The 16,967-nt window shown below is 44.4% G+C and overlaps 1 protein-coding gene across 2 annotated transcripts in view; it reads left to right on the top strand.

Moving 5' to 3' along the window:
• polr3b (polymerase (RNA) III (DNA directed) polypeptide B) overlaps positions 1-16,130 on the top strand; it is a 38,541-nt gene extending 22,411 nt beyond the window's left edge. For both annotated transcript variants that reach the window (XM_083763759.1, XM_083763758.1), the window contains 9 exons: positions 2,157-2,366; positions 2,672-2,830; positions 4,199-4,316; positions 5,662-5,804; positions 9,525-9,628; positions 13,125-13,291; positions 13,384-13,497; positions 15,277-15,450; positions 15,727-16,130. In XM_083763759.1, the coding sequence (XP_083619885.1) occupies positions 2,157-2,366; positions 2,672-2,830; positions 4,199-4,316; positions 5,662-5,804; positions 9,525-9,628; positions 13,125-13,291; positions 13,384-13,497; positions 15,277-15,450; positions 15,727-15,856 (1,319 nt within the window). In that variant the 3' untranslated portion in view covers positions 15,857-16,130. The remainder of the gene's footprint in view (positions 1-2,156; positions 2,367-2,671; positions 2,831-4,198; positions 4,317-5,661; positions 5,805-9,524; positions 9,629-13,124; positions 13,292-13,383; positions 13,498-15,276; positions 15,451-15,726) is intronic.
• Positions 16,131-16,967: the final 837 nt, after the last annotated feature.

Here is a 16,967-nt window from a genome sequence, read left to right as displayed (position 1 = left end):
CAGATGGGAACTCAGCGGAATTAGAGCGGAGAGAGTGTGTCTCTCCTAATCCTATGCTTCCATTTGGTGACAATTTGACCGTTTACAAACTGTGTTTTCCGTTGCTGATGATCATCCACTAGCGGCTTCCTTTGACAATGGTAGACTGCAATCTGCCCGTGTGAACGCAATGATTAATTGATTACAGCACTAGCAAAAGACGCAAAACTTCGTCATGGTGTGAGCTTATGGATCGGCAGTGGTATATAGCCTACTTTGATTGATGATATAGTGTAAAACTCATTATATACAGTTATAACTACATCTCAACTCATAAAGTGGCACGTCAGTACAGTTTATACAATCTAAACATATTGCATCTGCATGTAATTAAATAGACCAACTGCAGGTGCCAGGGGGTGTCACAGCTGCCATCTAGTGGGCGAGTAGATGCTTGAACATTAAATATTATAATAGACCGACGTAAAAGATGCAAGAAACGCAAGGACTATGCATGTCTAAAATAACCTTTTTTTTGTGTCCGTTTGACTCCCCCACGCAAGGAACAAAACGGACTATGTAGAGGCCTTTAGAGGAGTGCATTTGTGGCCCAAAGTTCGAGAGGTCACAGTATCTGATTGTACTGGGCAGTTCCCAGGTTTTAATGCACACACACACACACACACACACACACACACACAAATCTCCAATGCCCCCCCCCCCCCTCTACCATACATACACTATCCCCCTCAATGTATGCAATCAGTTTGTCTGACCCACATCCACAAAATATGCGCCTATACTGCTTGTCAGAATACATTTGCGTGTGAGTGAGTGTTTTGTCGGTGTGTGTGCGTATGCGCATGGATATCAAACATGAGACGCTTGCGTAGGTTCTCTATTGTGCCGTGTGTGTGCGGAGGCCCTTTCCCTGCCAGTCACCCAGAGTGTCATTAGCAATTCATTGTGTCTGCTCTGACTGTGCTCAGGGGGTCAGTGTGCTCAGCTGCGAAAGACCACAGAGTGTGCACCCACAGCTCCCTGGTAACCAAAACTTCCTCAAACGCCACTGCTAACATTCGTAAAGCGCCCCTGTCACCTCGACCCTCCCCCGTTATCTCGCTCTTTTCCCCCCATACACCCGCTCCTTACTTACTTACTTACCCCATCCCCCGTCTTTACAAAAACAAAACACGGACTGGAACTATATTTGGCCCAATATCCTCTGCCTCGTCTGTTTTGTGTGGACGACCCTATACATGTGCAAATCTGTCTGTGTGGCCCGGGCCTATTATCACAGACTGTGTGCTTGTAGCCTGATTGTGAAGTAATAGCATCTGACAAATGTCAAGGCCTCCGGGGAGGCCAGCTATTATGCCATAACCTGCGCTGTTCATCTCTGAGATGGCCAAAGCTCAGCCCCTTGGCTTAAAGCAGCGGTTCTCAACGTTTTTGGCTGGGGACCCCCGGAAATGCTTTGGCCATGTCTCGCGACCCCATCCCTGCCCCCCTCCCCACCCCCAATACAAACTGCCTGCATTCATAACCTTAATAATAGAGATAATATATCATAAATTAATACTGAAACCAGATCTGATCATTAAGGAAAGTTTATGCATGTACTATGTGTACTATGTAAACTCTTCATTTCCATTTTCCAGCCATTCAGTTGCAACCCCCCCCCCCCCCCCCCCTTTTTTGTAATAATTTGGGGACCCCCCAAAATAATTTGGTGACCACCAGAGGGGTTGCGACCCACGGGTTGAGAACCCCTGGCTTAAAGAACCAGAAAAGTAAATGATAATGGTTACAACAGTTTACTCTCTGTGGAAATAGTTGATTTCATGTTCTGCAAGTCTGTCACAATTATTACATAATCGCCTATTTGAGATAATTACCATTATTTTGTATAATGGTCATAATCTTTTCCATGTAAATGTTCATACATTTTCAAACGTTTTCCAAAAATAGCAGAAATGGCAGATCTAAAAGTTTCTAAACTTTCTAAAGTTCTCTAGTTTCTAAAGTTCTAAAGTTTCTAAACGTGTCAGTGTCACAAAGTGACGCATTTGTAATCTTTTAGAAGTTAGTAAAAACTGAATTATCTTCTGTCCAAACTTAGCTTTTTATAAGTGTTTGTTACATGAATGCACTCTATATTTTCACTCCTCTTCCAGGTACTATCGGCTACAACCAGCGGAACCGAATAGACACTCTTATGTATCTGCTGGGCTACCCACAGAAACCCATGGTGAAGACTAAGACCATCGAGCTGATTGACTTTGAGAAGTTGCCTGCTGGGCAGAACGCCACCGTGGCTGTGATGAGCTACAGTGGCTACGACATAGAGGATGCTCTGATTCTCAACAAGGCCTCGCTGGACAGGGGTGAGAGAACCTTATTGTGGATGTAGGAAATCTGATATAAATAAATGGATCTTCTCAGGATTATAATCCATAGGGTAAAATGACCACACACCTTTATGGATGATTATCCTGGGAAGAATATCTGCTTCTTCATATGTTCTGATTTTGTCTTGCTATGAGCGCCACCTTACACTTTGGAATTAAGTTACATTGTTTGTGACTCGTTTATAAATCTGTGTTTTTAAAAGGCTGGTTGAAAAAAGTAAACTCTCTGTCACTTTGGGCTGATCTGTCGGCAGTTAACTCTTAACCCCGTTTCTCTCCAGGATTTGGGCGATGCCTTGTCTACAAAAATGCCAAGTGCACCCTGAGGCGCTACACCAACCAGACCTTTGACAAGGTTATGGGACCCATGCTGGACGCTGCCACACGCAAGCCCATCTGGAGGCACAACATCCTGGATGCAGACGGGATATGCTCCCCTGGTGAGTAGCCACAGGAACAACAGAGACCCAGCATCCTTCATGGAAAATGAATAGATTAAATAAATATAGAGAAATAAAGCTGAAATCAGTGCAATGGATATACCGTAGTTACAGAATATCTAACAGGGAATGTGAGACTAATATCATGTTCTGTACAGTGTTAGCCAACTGAACTTTGAACAATTTGGATAATGTATGTACGGTGTACTTATGTAAATGGTGCATTTTTATAGCGCCTTTTTCCAAGGCGCTTTACATATATTGTGCTTCGACACTAACTCTGGGGGAGCCCGGGATCGAACCTCGCAGTTCCCATCTGGCTGCTTTACTGGCCACTCTACCCCTGAACCACTGCTGCCCATTGACTATTTACCTTGTTTGTTGACTAGAGTTCTACTTTACTCTGCTTATTCCAATCTCACTCTTGTAAGTCACTCACTAGAGCGTCTGCTAAATGCCTAATTTGTAAACATAAATGGAAAATGGTGCATTTATGTAGCGCAAACAAATTGGCCAGGCTACTACTTTGCCTCACTCGCAGAACCCACCTCACCCCTGCCAATTTTGACAGCCTGGAATGATTTAGGGTTGATGACAAGAGTACAGGATCTTGCAATGGGTTTCGTCCACAAGATTCGCTACACCACCAAGATACCCATGTACCTAGAGGGAGTTCAACAAACTGTGCAACCCAGATTCAGCTCAAACAAGGGACTAAATTAATTTCACTCCTATGCCACCAAAATGTGGAACGCCCTACCAACAGCCATTAAGACATGTGCATCCCTTGACTCCTGTCAGTAACAGTTTTTGTATTGACCTGTGCTTTTGTTTGAAATGTACCCATACTGTGAAATAAAGATTTCAATCAATCAATCAGAATCTTGCTCAAGGACACTAACTCTGGTAGAGCCAGGGTTCGAACTGGGAACCTTGTGGTTTCCATTTCCATCCGGCCACTCTACCACTGATCCACTGCCGCCCCATACAGTCTCTAAATGAAGTTATGAGTGAATTTAAGTGAGTCTCGCAACAATTAATGGTTCTGTAGTGCACATCCCAGTAGTCAAGCAGGAGTCAGTAATCCCAAAAAGGGGACAGAACATATCGGGCTTGGTTTAGGAACCTGGCTTTGTGGTGTGCCAGGAGACAGAGTCTGTGGCTGAATGTGCTCCTCATCCCCACTAGCACACCATAAAGGGGTTCATCAGGATAGTGTCCAGCTTCCTCATCCCCTCCGCAACCACCTCCAGAGTGTCCACTTCATCTCCAAGTATGGAGCTAGCCTTCCTCACCAGCTTGTTGGCATTGCTTGTGTTTATATTGTCAATGTGATGGTTTTGTGCATCTCCTGGTCTGTGCTTACAGGTGAGAGAGTGGAAAACAAGCAGGTGTTGGTGAATAAGGCCATGCCGACAGTCACCCAGACGCCACTGGAAGGCAGTACCCAGCCAGGCCAGCCCCAGTACAGAGATGTGCCTATCGGGTGGGTTCACTTAAGCCCCTCTGCCACCACTTACTTGCCATTTTTAAGTCCAGTGCCATTTTATTGTCCGTCACTTCTGGGTCCAAAAGGCACCAGCTGCCATTCGCTTTTCATTGTAAAAATAAAAAGACATCCGTGAATCTTTTAACAATAACCTCCTTTTTCAGAAAGGAACCGTTGGGGGTTAAAAAGGGTCTTAATGGTTTCAAATTGAATAGTGATACTATTATAATTATATATAATATAACAGTTGCCAACTTGCCAGGAAAGCGGTAGAATGACACTTTGGTCATCATTTTAGTCTCAGTCACACGTGTTAAAACAGCAATGTATACAGCACTGCAGCATATTGACAAAACTAGCCTTGCATCACCAGACAGTCCAGTGAGTCCACCGTGGAGGAAAGCCTGGTAGAGGTATTCCTTCTAACACTAGCTGTGTGATTAGCCTCGTTCTGAGCCTTACTCGTCTGCAAAGAGAAAATGACATCAGCGTTTTTGTTCCCCACATAATGCGAATCAATTACTTTAATGTCGCTAGTCGCGCTACGAGTTACAATAGAAGATGGACATACCAAACGATTATTTATTATACCAAAACAAACAAAATGATTATACCAAACTAAACAAATTCGAAACTATGGGAATAATTTTGGAGGTGCTCAGCGCTGGTAGTTCCGGTCGTTGGTCCCGTTCACGTGATGATGTAAAGTTATTTACATCAGAAACACAAAAGTAGTATTGATCCCAGGCTATGAAAAAACACACACTTAAACCCAGGAAGTAACTCTGACAGGGCAGAGCAGAATAGCACCGAAGTCTGACAGCACTGCCGCTAGAGGGCGTTATGCCCCTGGATCCCCACAGGATTATATTTTGTATTGGCATTCCCATAGGGGAATCTTAGATCGGTCAAATAACTGTTTTCCAAAGAAATAAACAAACCACCCCAGATATTTTACTTGAATCAACTGATGGTGAAGTACTATTTTATCCATATTTACTTTTTTCTCCAAACAGACATTTGCAAATTCGACTCGATATCATACACGAGACAGAGTCACAAAAGCGCAGGGGTGGTTTGTTTATTTTTGGAATGTGAACTAAGAGGTTTGCCTAAGATACAAAAATGAACGCTGTGACCCAGTGACGTCAGGACTTCGGTACTCTATTGGCATGGTTCTTTCACTCTACCTCACTATACATACAAGTGAGAGAAAATACATATAAGTGAGGAATGGGAAGATGCTTTCATAATGCAGCATATTATAATGTATGCTTTGTTTCTTCCAGTTAATCTTACAAAGAACTGCTGGTTGAATCCGTGTCTCATTGTACCTTTGCAGCTACAAAGGGTCAACGGACTCCTACATTGAAAAGGTGATGATCTCATCCAACGCAGAAGATGCTTTCCTCATTAAGATCCTGCTTCGGCAGACCAGGAGACCGGAGATAGGAGACAAGTTCAGCAGTCGGCATGGACAGAAAGGTGCAGACTTCACACTGGCATCTTATCACAGTGGTTTTCAACCCTTTTCATATCAAGGGCCATTATGTATTCAGCATTTGAGCCACGGACCACCATTTAATGTTATTTAGCCTCTCAGACGCAAAACCTTTGTGGTCGAATACAAATTGGTCCACAATTCCATGCTGTATTGATACCATGGCATAGGAGAAATACCAGGCAAAATCTAAATTACAATTCAAGTAATGAATGCAGATGTGTAACCATTTAACTCTTGATAGTGCTCTCAAAAGTTAAAGCTCTATAACAAGGGTCCATTTGGTTACCAAGTCCATCATTTAGCTGGAGACCACCTGGAACCCCCTCAAGGACCACTGGTTGAGAACCACTGCCTTATGAGACGACTGCTACCCCACAAGCTCTAACTTTAATCTCTCTCTCTCACCATCCCTCCCCCCCCTCTCTCTCTTTCCCTCTCTCTCTTTCCCTCTCTCTCTTTCTCTCTCTCTCTCTCTCTCTCTCTCTCTCTCTCTCTCTCTCTCTCTCTCTCTCTCTCTCTCTCTCTCTCTCTCTCTCTCTCTCTCTCTCCCCCTCTCTCTTTCCCTCCCTCCCTTCCTCCCTCTCCCACTCTCACCCTCCCTCCCTCTCTCTCACTCACTCTTCCTCTCACCCTCCCACTCACTCACTCACTCTCACTCTCCCTCTCTCTCTCTATCTCTCACCCTCCCTCCCTCTCTCTCTCTCACTCACTCACTTTTTGATCTACCATGTCATGTGATCAGATTGGGCTATTGAGGTGATCAAAAGAAACTATTATTGATCCAGTATTTTCTCTCTTACCTTTATTATCTTACCAATATTAAGTTATCGACACATTCTTTTTTTTTTTTTTTTTAAGATATTTTTTGCGGCTTACGCCTTTTTTTATTGGTTTTTGAAGGGACAGACAGTAGGCTGACAGGAAGCGGGAGAGAGATGGGGGGATGACATGCAGTAAAGGCCGTGTCGGGCTCGGGAGTCGAACCCGCGGCACACTGCGACTGGATTACCAGTCGGGTGCCCAGACGGTTACGCCACCGCCTGGGCCATCGACACATTCTTTATTAGGTTTTGTTATTACATCAATTTATTCTATGCTTGTATTCTAATTAGCAGGCTATATGGCAGGCAATGGTGGTATTGGCTGTGTGGCACATGGGTGATCGCACCAGCCTTTGAAAACAGCTTGCAGTTTGAAAACGCAAAACGTGTGCTCAACACGTCCGCCCCCACCACTGCTATAGACTAATCTGTGGAGCGGTGCCCTGTAGGCCAGGTGTAGGCAATCAATGCCGAGGTGTCAATTTGCGCTTGATGTGACACCCGACCTCAGCTTTGGCTGCACCTAGGGCCTGTATCTGCTGATGTGATGAGTGACCAGCGAGATCTGCTTGCAAAACACCATTTAAGTTTCAGTCAGTCTCTGTACTGGCACATTTTGTTGAATCCAGTCCCAAAAGCCTGTTGCTCCACCACTGCCCCTCCTCTCCTCATCTTTCGAGGGCTGCTTTTCAATTAATTGGCCTTTTGTCCTGTGCCAGACTATGCAAATTTATTACACCCCAGCAGTATTCCGCTGCTCCTGGGAAAAGTGTTTACAACCACTATTGTTTTGCGGCACCTCCCCTATAGAAGGCCTGTATGATGTTTTAATCAGAAAGCTAACTGGCGCCATGCATAATTTACTCCCTTCATTAGCGTGGTGGCCGCTGCGCGGCCGGCACAGGATGGGACTGTGTCTTGTGTCTCCAGATCCTGGAGGGGAGAGAGGTCATCACGGGGTTAGCGGCTTGGAATTAGACCGAGCGCTCCAGAGGTGTCACTAAAGTAGCAGCAACTTTAACCACTCTCAACCTGGCATCCCTATTTTTAGGCACCATTCTTCAAAACATTTATGTTTTTGAACTTTTTCATGAAGAGCAGAGCATGTGGTGCTTTGACAAAACAGGGAAGTTAGAATATTGTTGAATAGTCGAGATCAAGAAACGTCTAAATCTTTCTTTCCTCACTTTAGTTCGTCCTGAAGTGAATTTAGCTCCATTATTAGATCTCACACCCCAGGTCCAGATACTCATGACCAGTCTCATAAGTCCTGGTCACTAGAGCAGAATAAGTTAATTATTTACCGGTGACCCACACACAGCTGTGTGTGTGTGTGTGTGTGTGTGTGTGTGTGTGTGTTGGGGGAGTAGTAGGGGCCCATTGTGTGAGGTGCCACCGTGGAGCTGTGTGGGGTGTGATGGAGGGCTCTGGACCCTTGCTGTTGTCTTGCCTTTCTCTGCTGATTTCATGCCTCTTTTATCATTCACTTTCACACAAAACAAACAACACCACGGATGTCTGCTGTGGGAACTAGTCTCTCTCTCACTCTCTCTCTCTCTCTCTCTTGCCATTTTCTTCTCGTTTCTTTACTTGTATTATTTCAGTCTCTCGCCTCTCTTTCATCCTGGATTTCCCCTCCAATGTTCCACCATCTTTTATTTCCCTCCCCTCTCTTATTCTCGCCTTCTATTTTCTGACGTCCTTGTTTTACTTTCTCTTTTGGCTCGCCCATATTTGCCTTGTCTCTCTTCCTGTTCTCTGCATCCTGCCGTTGGGTGACTTTCCTTCTCTTATGTGCCTGCCCAGTAAAGCGCTGCACTTGTTCCTGATCCACATCCTGTTGTAAGGGCAATCAACAGCGCTGCGCTCAGCTGTGTGGGGGTGACCGGCCCACTCGCTGCTAGTGAATTTTTCCCACATGCAAAGGATTCAATTTCTCCTCCTGCACTTGATCCTCTCCACTTCCTCTGCATTGAACGGAAAGTCGTGGATGTGTAATCCTGGTCTCACTGTCGAGCTAAGCACCTTTCTCCACTTCCTGCTCTCCTTCACTCCTCTCTCCTTTTATTTTTTTCATTTGCAAATGGGTCTACAATCTGTTTACCCTAGGGAAGAGTGCTTCGGCCCCTTTGGCAAACATTTGCACTCGCACTTAAGACTCCCGGGCCGGCTACTGGGGCCCTTGTCCCTTCATGACATGTGAATCTATAGTATAGAGGGCCCCCTGTCTGTCCACATCAGTGTGGAAATGCCCACCTCTACTGGGGGTCTATTATTACCTTTAATCGCAGATATTCAAGTAATACTGTGTTTTTAAAGTTAAATACAATTTTAAAGGTTTATTTTTATATAATGTTTCACTGGTATATTTTTCATAATGACCATTCCACATGAATGTGTTTTCTTTTCTTTTTTTGACAATTTCTTTAAACACAATTTTGTATTCATGCGTCTGTCCCCGACACTCAAATGTATTTATGTATGCATTGTTGTACATTTAAGTTCCCTGCACACGGAGCATGCTTTTCAGATTTTTTGCGTTTCTCCATCGGTTTTCCCAAAAACGCGTCCAGTGTGCAACCAGCTTTAATGTATACCATTACTGGCAACTTGTTTCACTCCCATAAATATCGTCAGGCGTTGGTTGGACCTTGTACTAGCATTCTTTTTTAATCAGTACTTCCACACAAAATGCTGCTATAAAGGAGTATGCTCTCGCCAAAACGAGAGGTGTCGCCAAAACGCCTACGTAGGACTGTGAAATTGCAAGAAGGTTTATAATGACCAATGATGCTTGCTAAAATGCTAATACATTGGACTTAGCTGTGTGTGTGTGTGTGTGTGTGTGTGTGTGTGTGTGTGTGTGTGTGTGTGCGTCAGGTGTGTGTGGTCTCATTGTTCCACAGGAGGACATGCCGTTCTGTGACTCAGGCATCTGTCCAGACATCATCATGAACCCTCATGGATATCCCTCCAGAATGACGGTATGTCTGCTCACTGGAACGGAACATAATTATTTGTCTTTTCAACGTAAAGCCAGGATTTATTTTTTAATTGAGAAACTGTGAAACAATCTGTTCTGTATTGTAATGTATGTCATGTAACTACCACATCTGCAGTGGTTGGAGGTGGTCTCTGCTCTAGCATTGAGACATTTAGATCCTGGTGTCGTGTAGGACAGGGGTTCTCAACGCTTTTGGCTGGGGAGCCCTAAAATGCTTTGGCCATGTCTCGCGACCCCCTGCCCTGCCCCCCTCCCCACCACCAATACTAATTGATCTCTGCAATAACGTTAATAATAGAGAAATACATAGATAAATACTGAAACCAGATATAATCATTAACGAAAGTTTATGCATGGCTGCATGCACTATGTGTACTATGTAAATTCTAAATTTTACAGCCATTCAGTTGGGGGAACCCCCCTCCCCCCCTTTTTTTAAAGTTATTTCACAAATCTGCATGCTCAGAATCCCTAATAGGACATGAAAGTCCTATCAGTGCTGCTTTAAATATCAGGGTTTTTTTTAGGTTTTAGTTTTGAGATGGCAGTGTCAGATTTAGCCTCCAATCGTTATTTGTTTTCAGAATCAAGTTTGTTCTGATGTTGAAGAGGCAGCAGCCCAAAAGTAGCTGTGTCGACCCTCACCCTTCACAGGTTTCTATTGGCCCGTCTGAAACAAAGCCGTCATTATAGCGACTACTCAGTTCTCTGGGTTATCATTGGCTCCCAGAACACACGTCCATTGACAGCACTAAGCAGCAATCTAACTGTGCACAAACAGATATTTGTTGCTGTGGAAACGGCTGTCAGTGAAGTCAGCCGCCAGCAACGTTGAGAAGTTTTATCAAAGCAGAAAAAGCATGGCGAAATCTTAAGACTGAATGTGAATGTGAGTGACATGTAAACTAGCACTGTCTGCCAGTTTTCTCTCCTTTCTTCCCCCCCCCCCCACTCTTTTAGTCTATTACACTGTAAAACGTTAATGATCTTCACTGAAAAATTGTCCCCGCCTGTGTAATTGCTATCTGTGGTTGTCATGGACAAGACACAGAAATGTTTGCTCTTGCAGGATGATTCTGTAGCCTGAGAGTGAACAGAGAGTAGGTGTTTTCCTTTTATGTGAAGGGTCAGGGGTCTACAGGCTGTGACCTCACTGGAATTGCTTGGATCACTCATCCTTAGGTTGGGAGGACTCACAGTAGTAAACCCATGTTGTTATTCTGTGATATCATCATTTGGTTGGATCCATGCACTTTAAGTCATATGTGGACGAGCAAATGGGTATTTTTGTCCTACACAAAGGACAATTCCCATTGACAATGGATGGAGAATGTACGTCGTATGTAGAGGAGCAAATCGACATGTTACACCATGATGATGTACGATGATAAGAGCGCCCCTCACTTCACGCGGGTGTGATTTTTTCCTCTACACCAAATCTCTGCTAATATAGCAGTCGTGTGCTTGTAGAGTTGTAGATATTTGGCTCAATGTTCTCCTATGACATGCCCAGAAGATGTTAGGGTTCATACTTTGTTGACTGGGGTCCCCCCAGGGGTCCGTACTCTGTACCCTTCCTTTTTTCATTTGGAAATAGCAGATGTGCTATGTTTTTCAGTTTGCAACTCAGCATGGTTACACTTGCTTGCAGCGATTGGACAGTTGCATCCATATCACCCCTATGGGCTAATTATTAGTTATCATTCAGGTCTAGGACTGACTGTATCATCCCTGCTGCCCATGTATCACTTCCCCCACCCAGGGCAAATAATGTGAAAATTGGATTAAGATTATGAAAAATAAATGAACAACCATGGCAGGCATACTTAATGAACTGGTGGGCGTGCCCACATAAAAATGTCATTTTAACAAATACTGTACACTTCTTTTTTTTCTTTTTTTTTTAATATATTTTTTATCCCACGATTTTGTAACCCATTTTTGTCTCCACCAGGCCGAAGGCCTAGGGGGAGAGTATGTTTTGCACTCCGTCCGTCCGTGTGTCCGTCCGTCCGTGTGTCCGTCCGTGAGCAGCTAATCTCGGCCACTGTTAACCCGGTCGATGCCAAATTTTGCACACACACTCCCTGGATGCCAACCATGAACCTCTGCCCCAAACTTTCCAGAACGGCCTGTTATAGCGCCACCAGGAGGCCGCTTTGTGCAAAAAAAGTTTTTGCACAGTACACCTACAGATTTTGTCCAAACATCACGCAAATTGGTACACAGTCTCTCTAGAGCCATTCAACCAAACCGGTCTTTCAGATTTCTCACACTCCATCCTGATTGGTTAAGATTGGCTTCCAAAATTCACAGGAGTGCTCAGTTTCAAACAAAATGCTGCAAATCATGAACACATCGCGTGATTTCCCTGAAATTGTGCACCCACATTCCCACTAGGCCGAGGACGAAATGCCACATGAACAATTTCAACTCAGCCTCAAGGTGGCGCTATAACTGGCCCAAAAGTGTTTTACCTCTAACTGCACGGATCTGTGGATAACTTTGTATGCCAACTCCCTAGAGGCCAAGGAAAAACCTTTGCCTGGAATTTTTCACATCTGCTCTTTATAGCGCCACCAGGAGGCCGACATATGTAAAACACATTTTCTATTATTACTCCTTCAGATTTTATCCAAATTTCACGCAAATCGGTACACATGATCTCCATAGTCATGTGATCACGACAGGTTTGTTTGATTTCTCATATTCCATCCTGATTGGCCACGATTGGCTCCTACAGTTTTCAGGAGTAGCAAATGGCCACAACTCCTCAACGCAGCGTCCGATTGCGATGAAACTGTGCACGCATATTCCCACTAGGCTGAGGAAGAATCCTGGTGGAGACCTATGCCGATTGGCACTTTATCTAGTTCACCCCTGTGTCAATTATCTAATGTGATCCTGGGCTCTACACACCCTCCACCAACCTAGTCCCCATATATGGGGGACAAGGGGAGAGCAACGGACTTGAACTCATGCTTCCTTCATGTCGGAGTGTCCAAGTTGCTCCTTTACACCTGACAGGGGGGAGTTTCCCTGGTTGGACGTAGCGCGTGGAAGGAACACGTTATTCCAACCAGTTCCTTTCCCCTCCATCAGGCGCCCCGGTTGGCCAGGGGGAGGCAGTTTTTTTACACTTTTTTTTTTTTAACTTCTTTATATAATAATAAGACCTGATGATCATGTTTTACGGTGGAAAAAAATCATGGCACTCCAACTTTAAACTTGTTTGTGTGCTTGTCTGTGAGTGAGCATGGATCATGCCCAACTAGTATGGATGCACATGCATGGACAGGACATTCCTGTCAGAGCTAATCGTCGTGTTTGGTTGTGTGACGTCAGATCAGGGGTGAGTCCGTGAGAGTCGGCTTGACCCAGCTTGATCAGTGAAAAAGAGATGGAGGGATGAAGGAGAGGGAGAGCCTATTTCACCCCCTGTGATGCTTAATAACCTCTTCTGTCGTCTTCGTCAGGTTGGTAAGTTGATTGAGCTGCTGGCTGGTAAGGCTGGAGTCCTGGATGGACGATTTCACTACGGCACAGCCTTTGGTGGCAGCAAAGTGAAGGATGTCTGTGAGGATCTAATACGTCACGGCTACAACTACCAGGGCAAGGACTACGTCACCTCTGGAATCACTGGGTAAAGACTTGAAAATCTTAGAGCATGTCCTCCCATCAAGCGCTAATTTAAATGTGGGCTGAGATATTTGAAGGCATTGTCTTCTTTCACAGGGAACCACTGGAGGCCTACATCTACTTTGGACCTGTGTATTACCAGAAGCTGAAGCACATGGTGTTGGACAAAATGCATGCCAGGGCCCGTGGCCCCAGAGCTGTTCTCACCAGGTAAATGCTATGCACTATAAATATTATAAAATATGAAACTTTATTAACTCCCATGGGTATTTGGTCATTATCAAGTACGTACAGTAGCAGTAGAAACATTAGATAGTTTGAGTGTGCCTGGTGGCTCAGGTAGTTAGCCACTTAAAGCCTATACATAGTTGACTGGATTCCCAAGGGCTCTATTATAGGCCTAGAGTCTAAAGGGAAGCACGCACATCCCAACAAAAAGGTACAGGTGCTGAACAAAAATATGTTCACTGGAGAAGGAAGGGAAGTCCGCACACTGGGCCTCATGCACCAATAAGTTCCTAACTTTTCTTCCTAAATAGGCAGAATTGTTCTTAAGTATGTTTTTATTATATTATAATCCACCACTCTTGAATGTAGTGCCTGTTGTTGGGAGTCTGGTGCAACGCACAGGTCCTGGGCCTGGTGAGAGCAGGAGTGGACCTGATGAGACGTAGGAGGGGCCCGGACAGGAGTCATCCCACAGAGCCTAGTCCTTCCATGCGCCAGATTGATGCTCCTCCCAGTCCCGGTAGAGTAGTTCCGGAGCAACGGATTGTGTGGCCTTGGTCTTGCCCTAATGGGACTGATCGAGGGTAGCTACAGGTACTTGATGACCCTGGCTGGGTCACCTGAATGAGGGGTATGATGTTCGAGAGACCCGAAACCCAGATGACCTCCCAGGTGCACCCATGCCATGTTTTCTTTAGTTCTAATTATTCTATTTATAGTGACTCATAGGAATAGACTACGTGACAACCCAGCCTGTGTCTTCCGTGAGGAGGAAGCCCAAAAAACCCTCGGTGAGGCCTTTATGAGGACTATTATAGTCCACCACTCCTGATTGAAGTCCCTGTTGCTGGGAGTCTGATGTAACGCACAGGTCCTGGGCCTAGTGAGGGCAGGAGTGGACCTGGTGAGACGTAGGAGGGGCCCGTACTGGAGTCAACCCACAGAGCCTAGGCCTTCCACACACCAGATCGATGCTCCTCCCAGTCCCGGTAGAGTTTCGGAGCAACGGATTGTGTGGCCTTGGTCTTGCCCTAATGGGACTGATCGAGGGTAGCTACTGGGACGTAAGTCGGGACTTGATCACCCCGGCTGGGTCACCTGAGTGAGGGGTATGATGTTCGAGAGACCCGAAACCCTGATGACCTTGGGATACATCACTGAGGATACGTCCCAGGTGCATCCAGGCAATGTTTTCTTTGGTTCTAGTTATGATGATTAATCCCACTCCTTGTAACTTGAAGGGGTGTGCCAGTTCATCCAAATTATATGATTATATTTAGCATCCTAATTACCATAGGGAACCACCCGCCAATCCCCATATAGAGTGTCACAGCCCCCTTTCATGACGAGCGGTCCGGAAGAGAATTTCTTCAATTACTTTTTTCCCATAGACGTTTAAAAAAGTTTTTATTTAAAGACCTGTAAGCCTCAGATACATTTTTGGGCCGAACAAATAATTAGAAGAAAAACAACAAAAAAGGTCTTTTACCCTGCCCTTTTTTTCTTCTTTCTGGAAGTTCTTGGCAAATGAAAATGTGGAAAAAGGTTGCTGACCTCTGCTCCACACTGATCTGTCTGAAACAAAGTATAAATTGCCAAACAATTGTCACTAAAACAAAAGCTAGAAGCTACATTTGATTGGCACCTCTTTCTCTAATAATTTTTTTCCTTCTGTGTCTCTCACTCAATCACTCTGGGTCGGTATCTTGTGTAATTCCCATCCTACCTGTCTGTGACCCACGTATCTGTGCTCTCCCCCAGGCAGCCCACCGAGGGACGTTCCAGAGACGGAGGCCTGCGTCTGGGGGAGATGGAGCGAGACTGTCTGATTGGCTATGGAGCTAGCATGCTACTGCTGGAACGCCTCATGATCTCCAGTGATGCTTTCGAGGTGGATGTTTGTGGGCAGTGTGGCCTGCTGGGATACTCGGGGTGGTGAGTTGTCCATTGATGGCGATTAAACTTATCAACGCACGAGTGTTTCTGGACAGCAATATTGTGCCACTAACGACAAAAAGAAAATCAACCAGCCGACATGTTTCGACTCTAACAGAGTCTTCATCTGTTGGAGTCGAAACATGTCGGCTTCTTTTAACTTTTATAACCCTCTCCTCATTTTTAACCTTTTGAGTGCTCGGATCGCCGCCTTGTCTTTAGTATTGTGCCACTAACGTTCATGCTAAAATTCTTTCTTTCTTTATTTTATTTCAGGTGTCACTACTGTAAATCATCTTGCCACGTGTCCTCGCTGCGCATCCCCTACGCCTGCAAGCTGCTCTTCCAGGAGCTGCAGTCCATGAACATTGTGCCTCGCCTCAAACTGGCGCGATACAATGAGTGACATGGAGATGGACACATTCTGGCTTGGAGTAAACCAGGAAAAGATAAGAGCCCCAGTTTCCAAGTGTAATACGAATTGTATACCAAATAATGCCATTAGAAATGAATGGGGTAAAAATGCAGGCAATAGCTGCTGAAAATATGATTCTTTGTTAGCAAAACGTGAAACTGCAAAGAATGTATTTTTTGTTTTGTTTTGAGTTGTTAGTAGTCATGACTTTTGTTAAGAATTTGTATTTTTATTTGTGAACATTAAACACTAAGAATGACTTGTATTAATTAGCAGTTTGTATTTATTAAAAAAATAACTACAACTAAAACTGAAACATAGCTTTGGACGATTACTGCTCCCTTTCAATAATACCAATTGGTATTTTATTTTAATTATTCTTTATCGTTGATTAGTCATCCTTACAACAAGGTATAACTTAGCTAAGCGTGTGGGTGACCCCCCCCCAACCTACCTTCATATCTCTGATGTCGAGAGGGAACCTCATAACTCCAAAATGTTTATTTTTCAGGAAATGAAAAATATACATTTTTCAGGAAATAAAGAAAACCTTATATTTTTAAAACAAAGCAATACTGCCTCATCAAAGTTGGTGTGGAGTTAGTTGCTTTAGCAGACATTTTGAGGGTCCAATGGAGTTAAGAAGTTTTGTCCAAAGCACTTTTTACTACTTTCCATTGGTTCAATATTTTCGAAACAACAGATGTAAAGGGTGTTCAATAGCACTGATTTATGCCAAAAAACACTTTATTTATTTTTTAGTTATGAGGTTTTCTCCCGACATCAACGATAATTGGTCCTCACTACATCAAATGCCACAATCCTTTTCTACTCTGTGTCTCATGGGAGAGCTGTGGCCAGTTCAGAAACCTGTCCACCAGTGACATCATCGATGGGGAATCCAAGCTAATAGAAACTGCAGGCTTTCTGTTGCTGAGAATTTGCTATGCGACAATGGAAGCCATCGTTCTCTCAATAATAAAAATCTAAATTTTTAATCTTCTTTAAAAATAAATCTGCCTAAAGATAATGTCTCTGGGTGGACGGGTTTCTGAAATTCCCACAGCCCTCCGAGACATAGACTAGAAGAGTAGAAAAAATG

Source organism: Protomyctophum parallelum (genome assembly GCF_964188405.1).
Source record: "Protomyctophum parallelum genome assembly, chromosome: 4".
NCBI classification, from domain to species: domain Eukaryota; kingdom Metazoa; phylum Chordata; class Actinopteri; order Myctophiformes; family Myctophidae; genus Protomyctophum; species Protomyctophum parallelum.
Note: the sequence above shows the minus strand (reverse complement) of the source record. Positions and strands in the feature narration are given on the sequence as shown.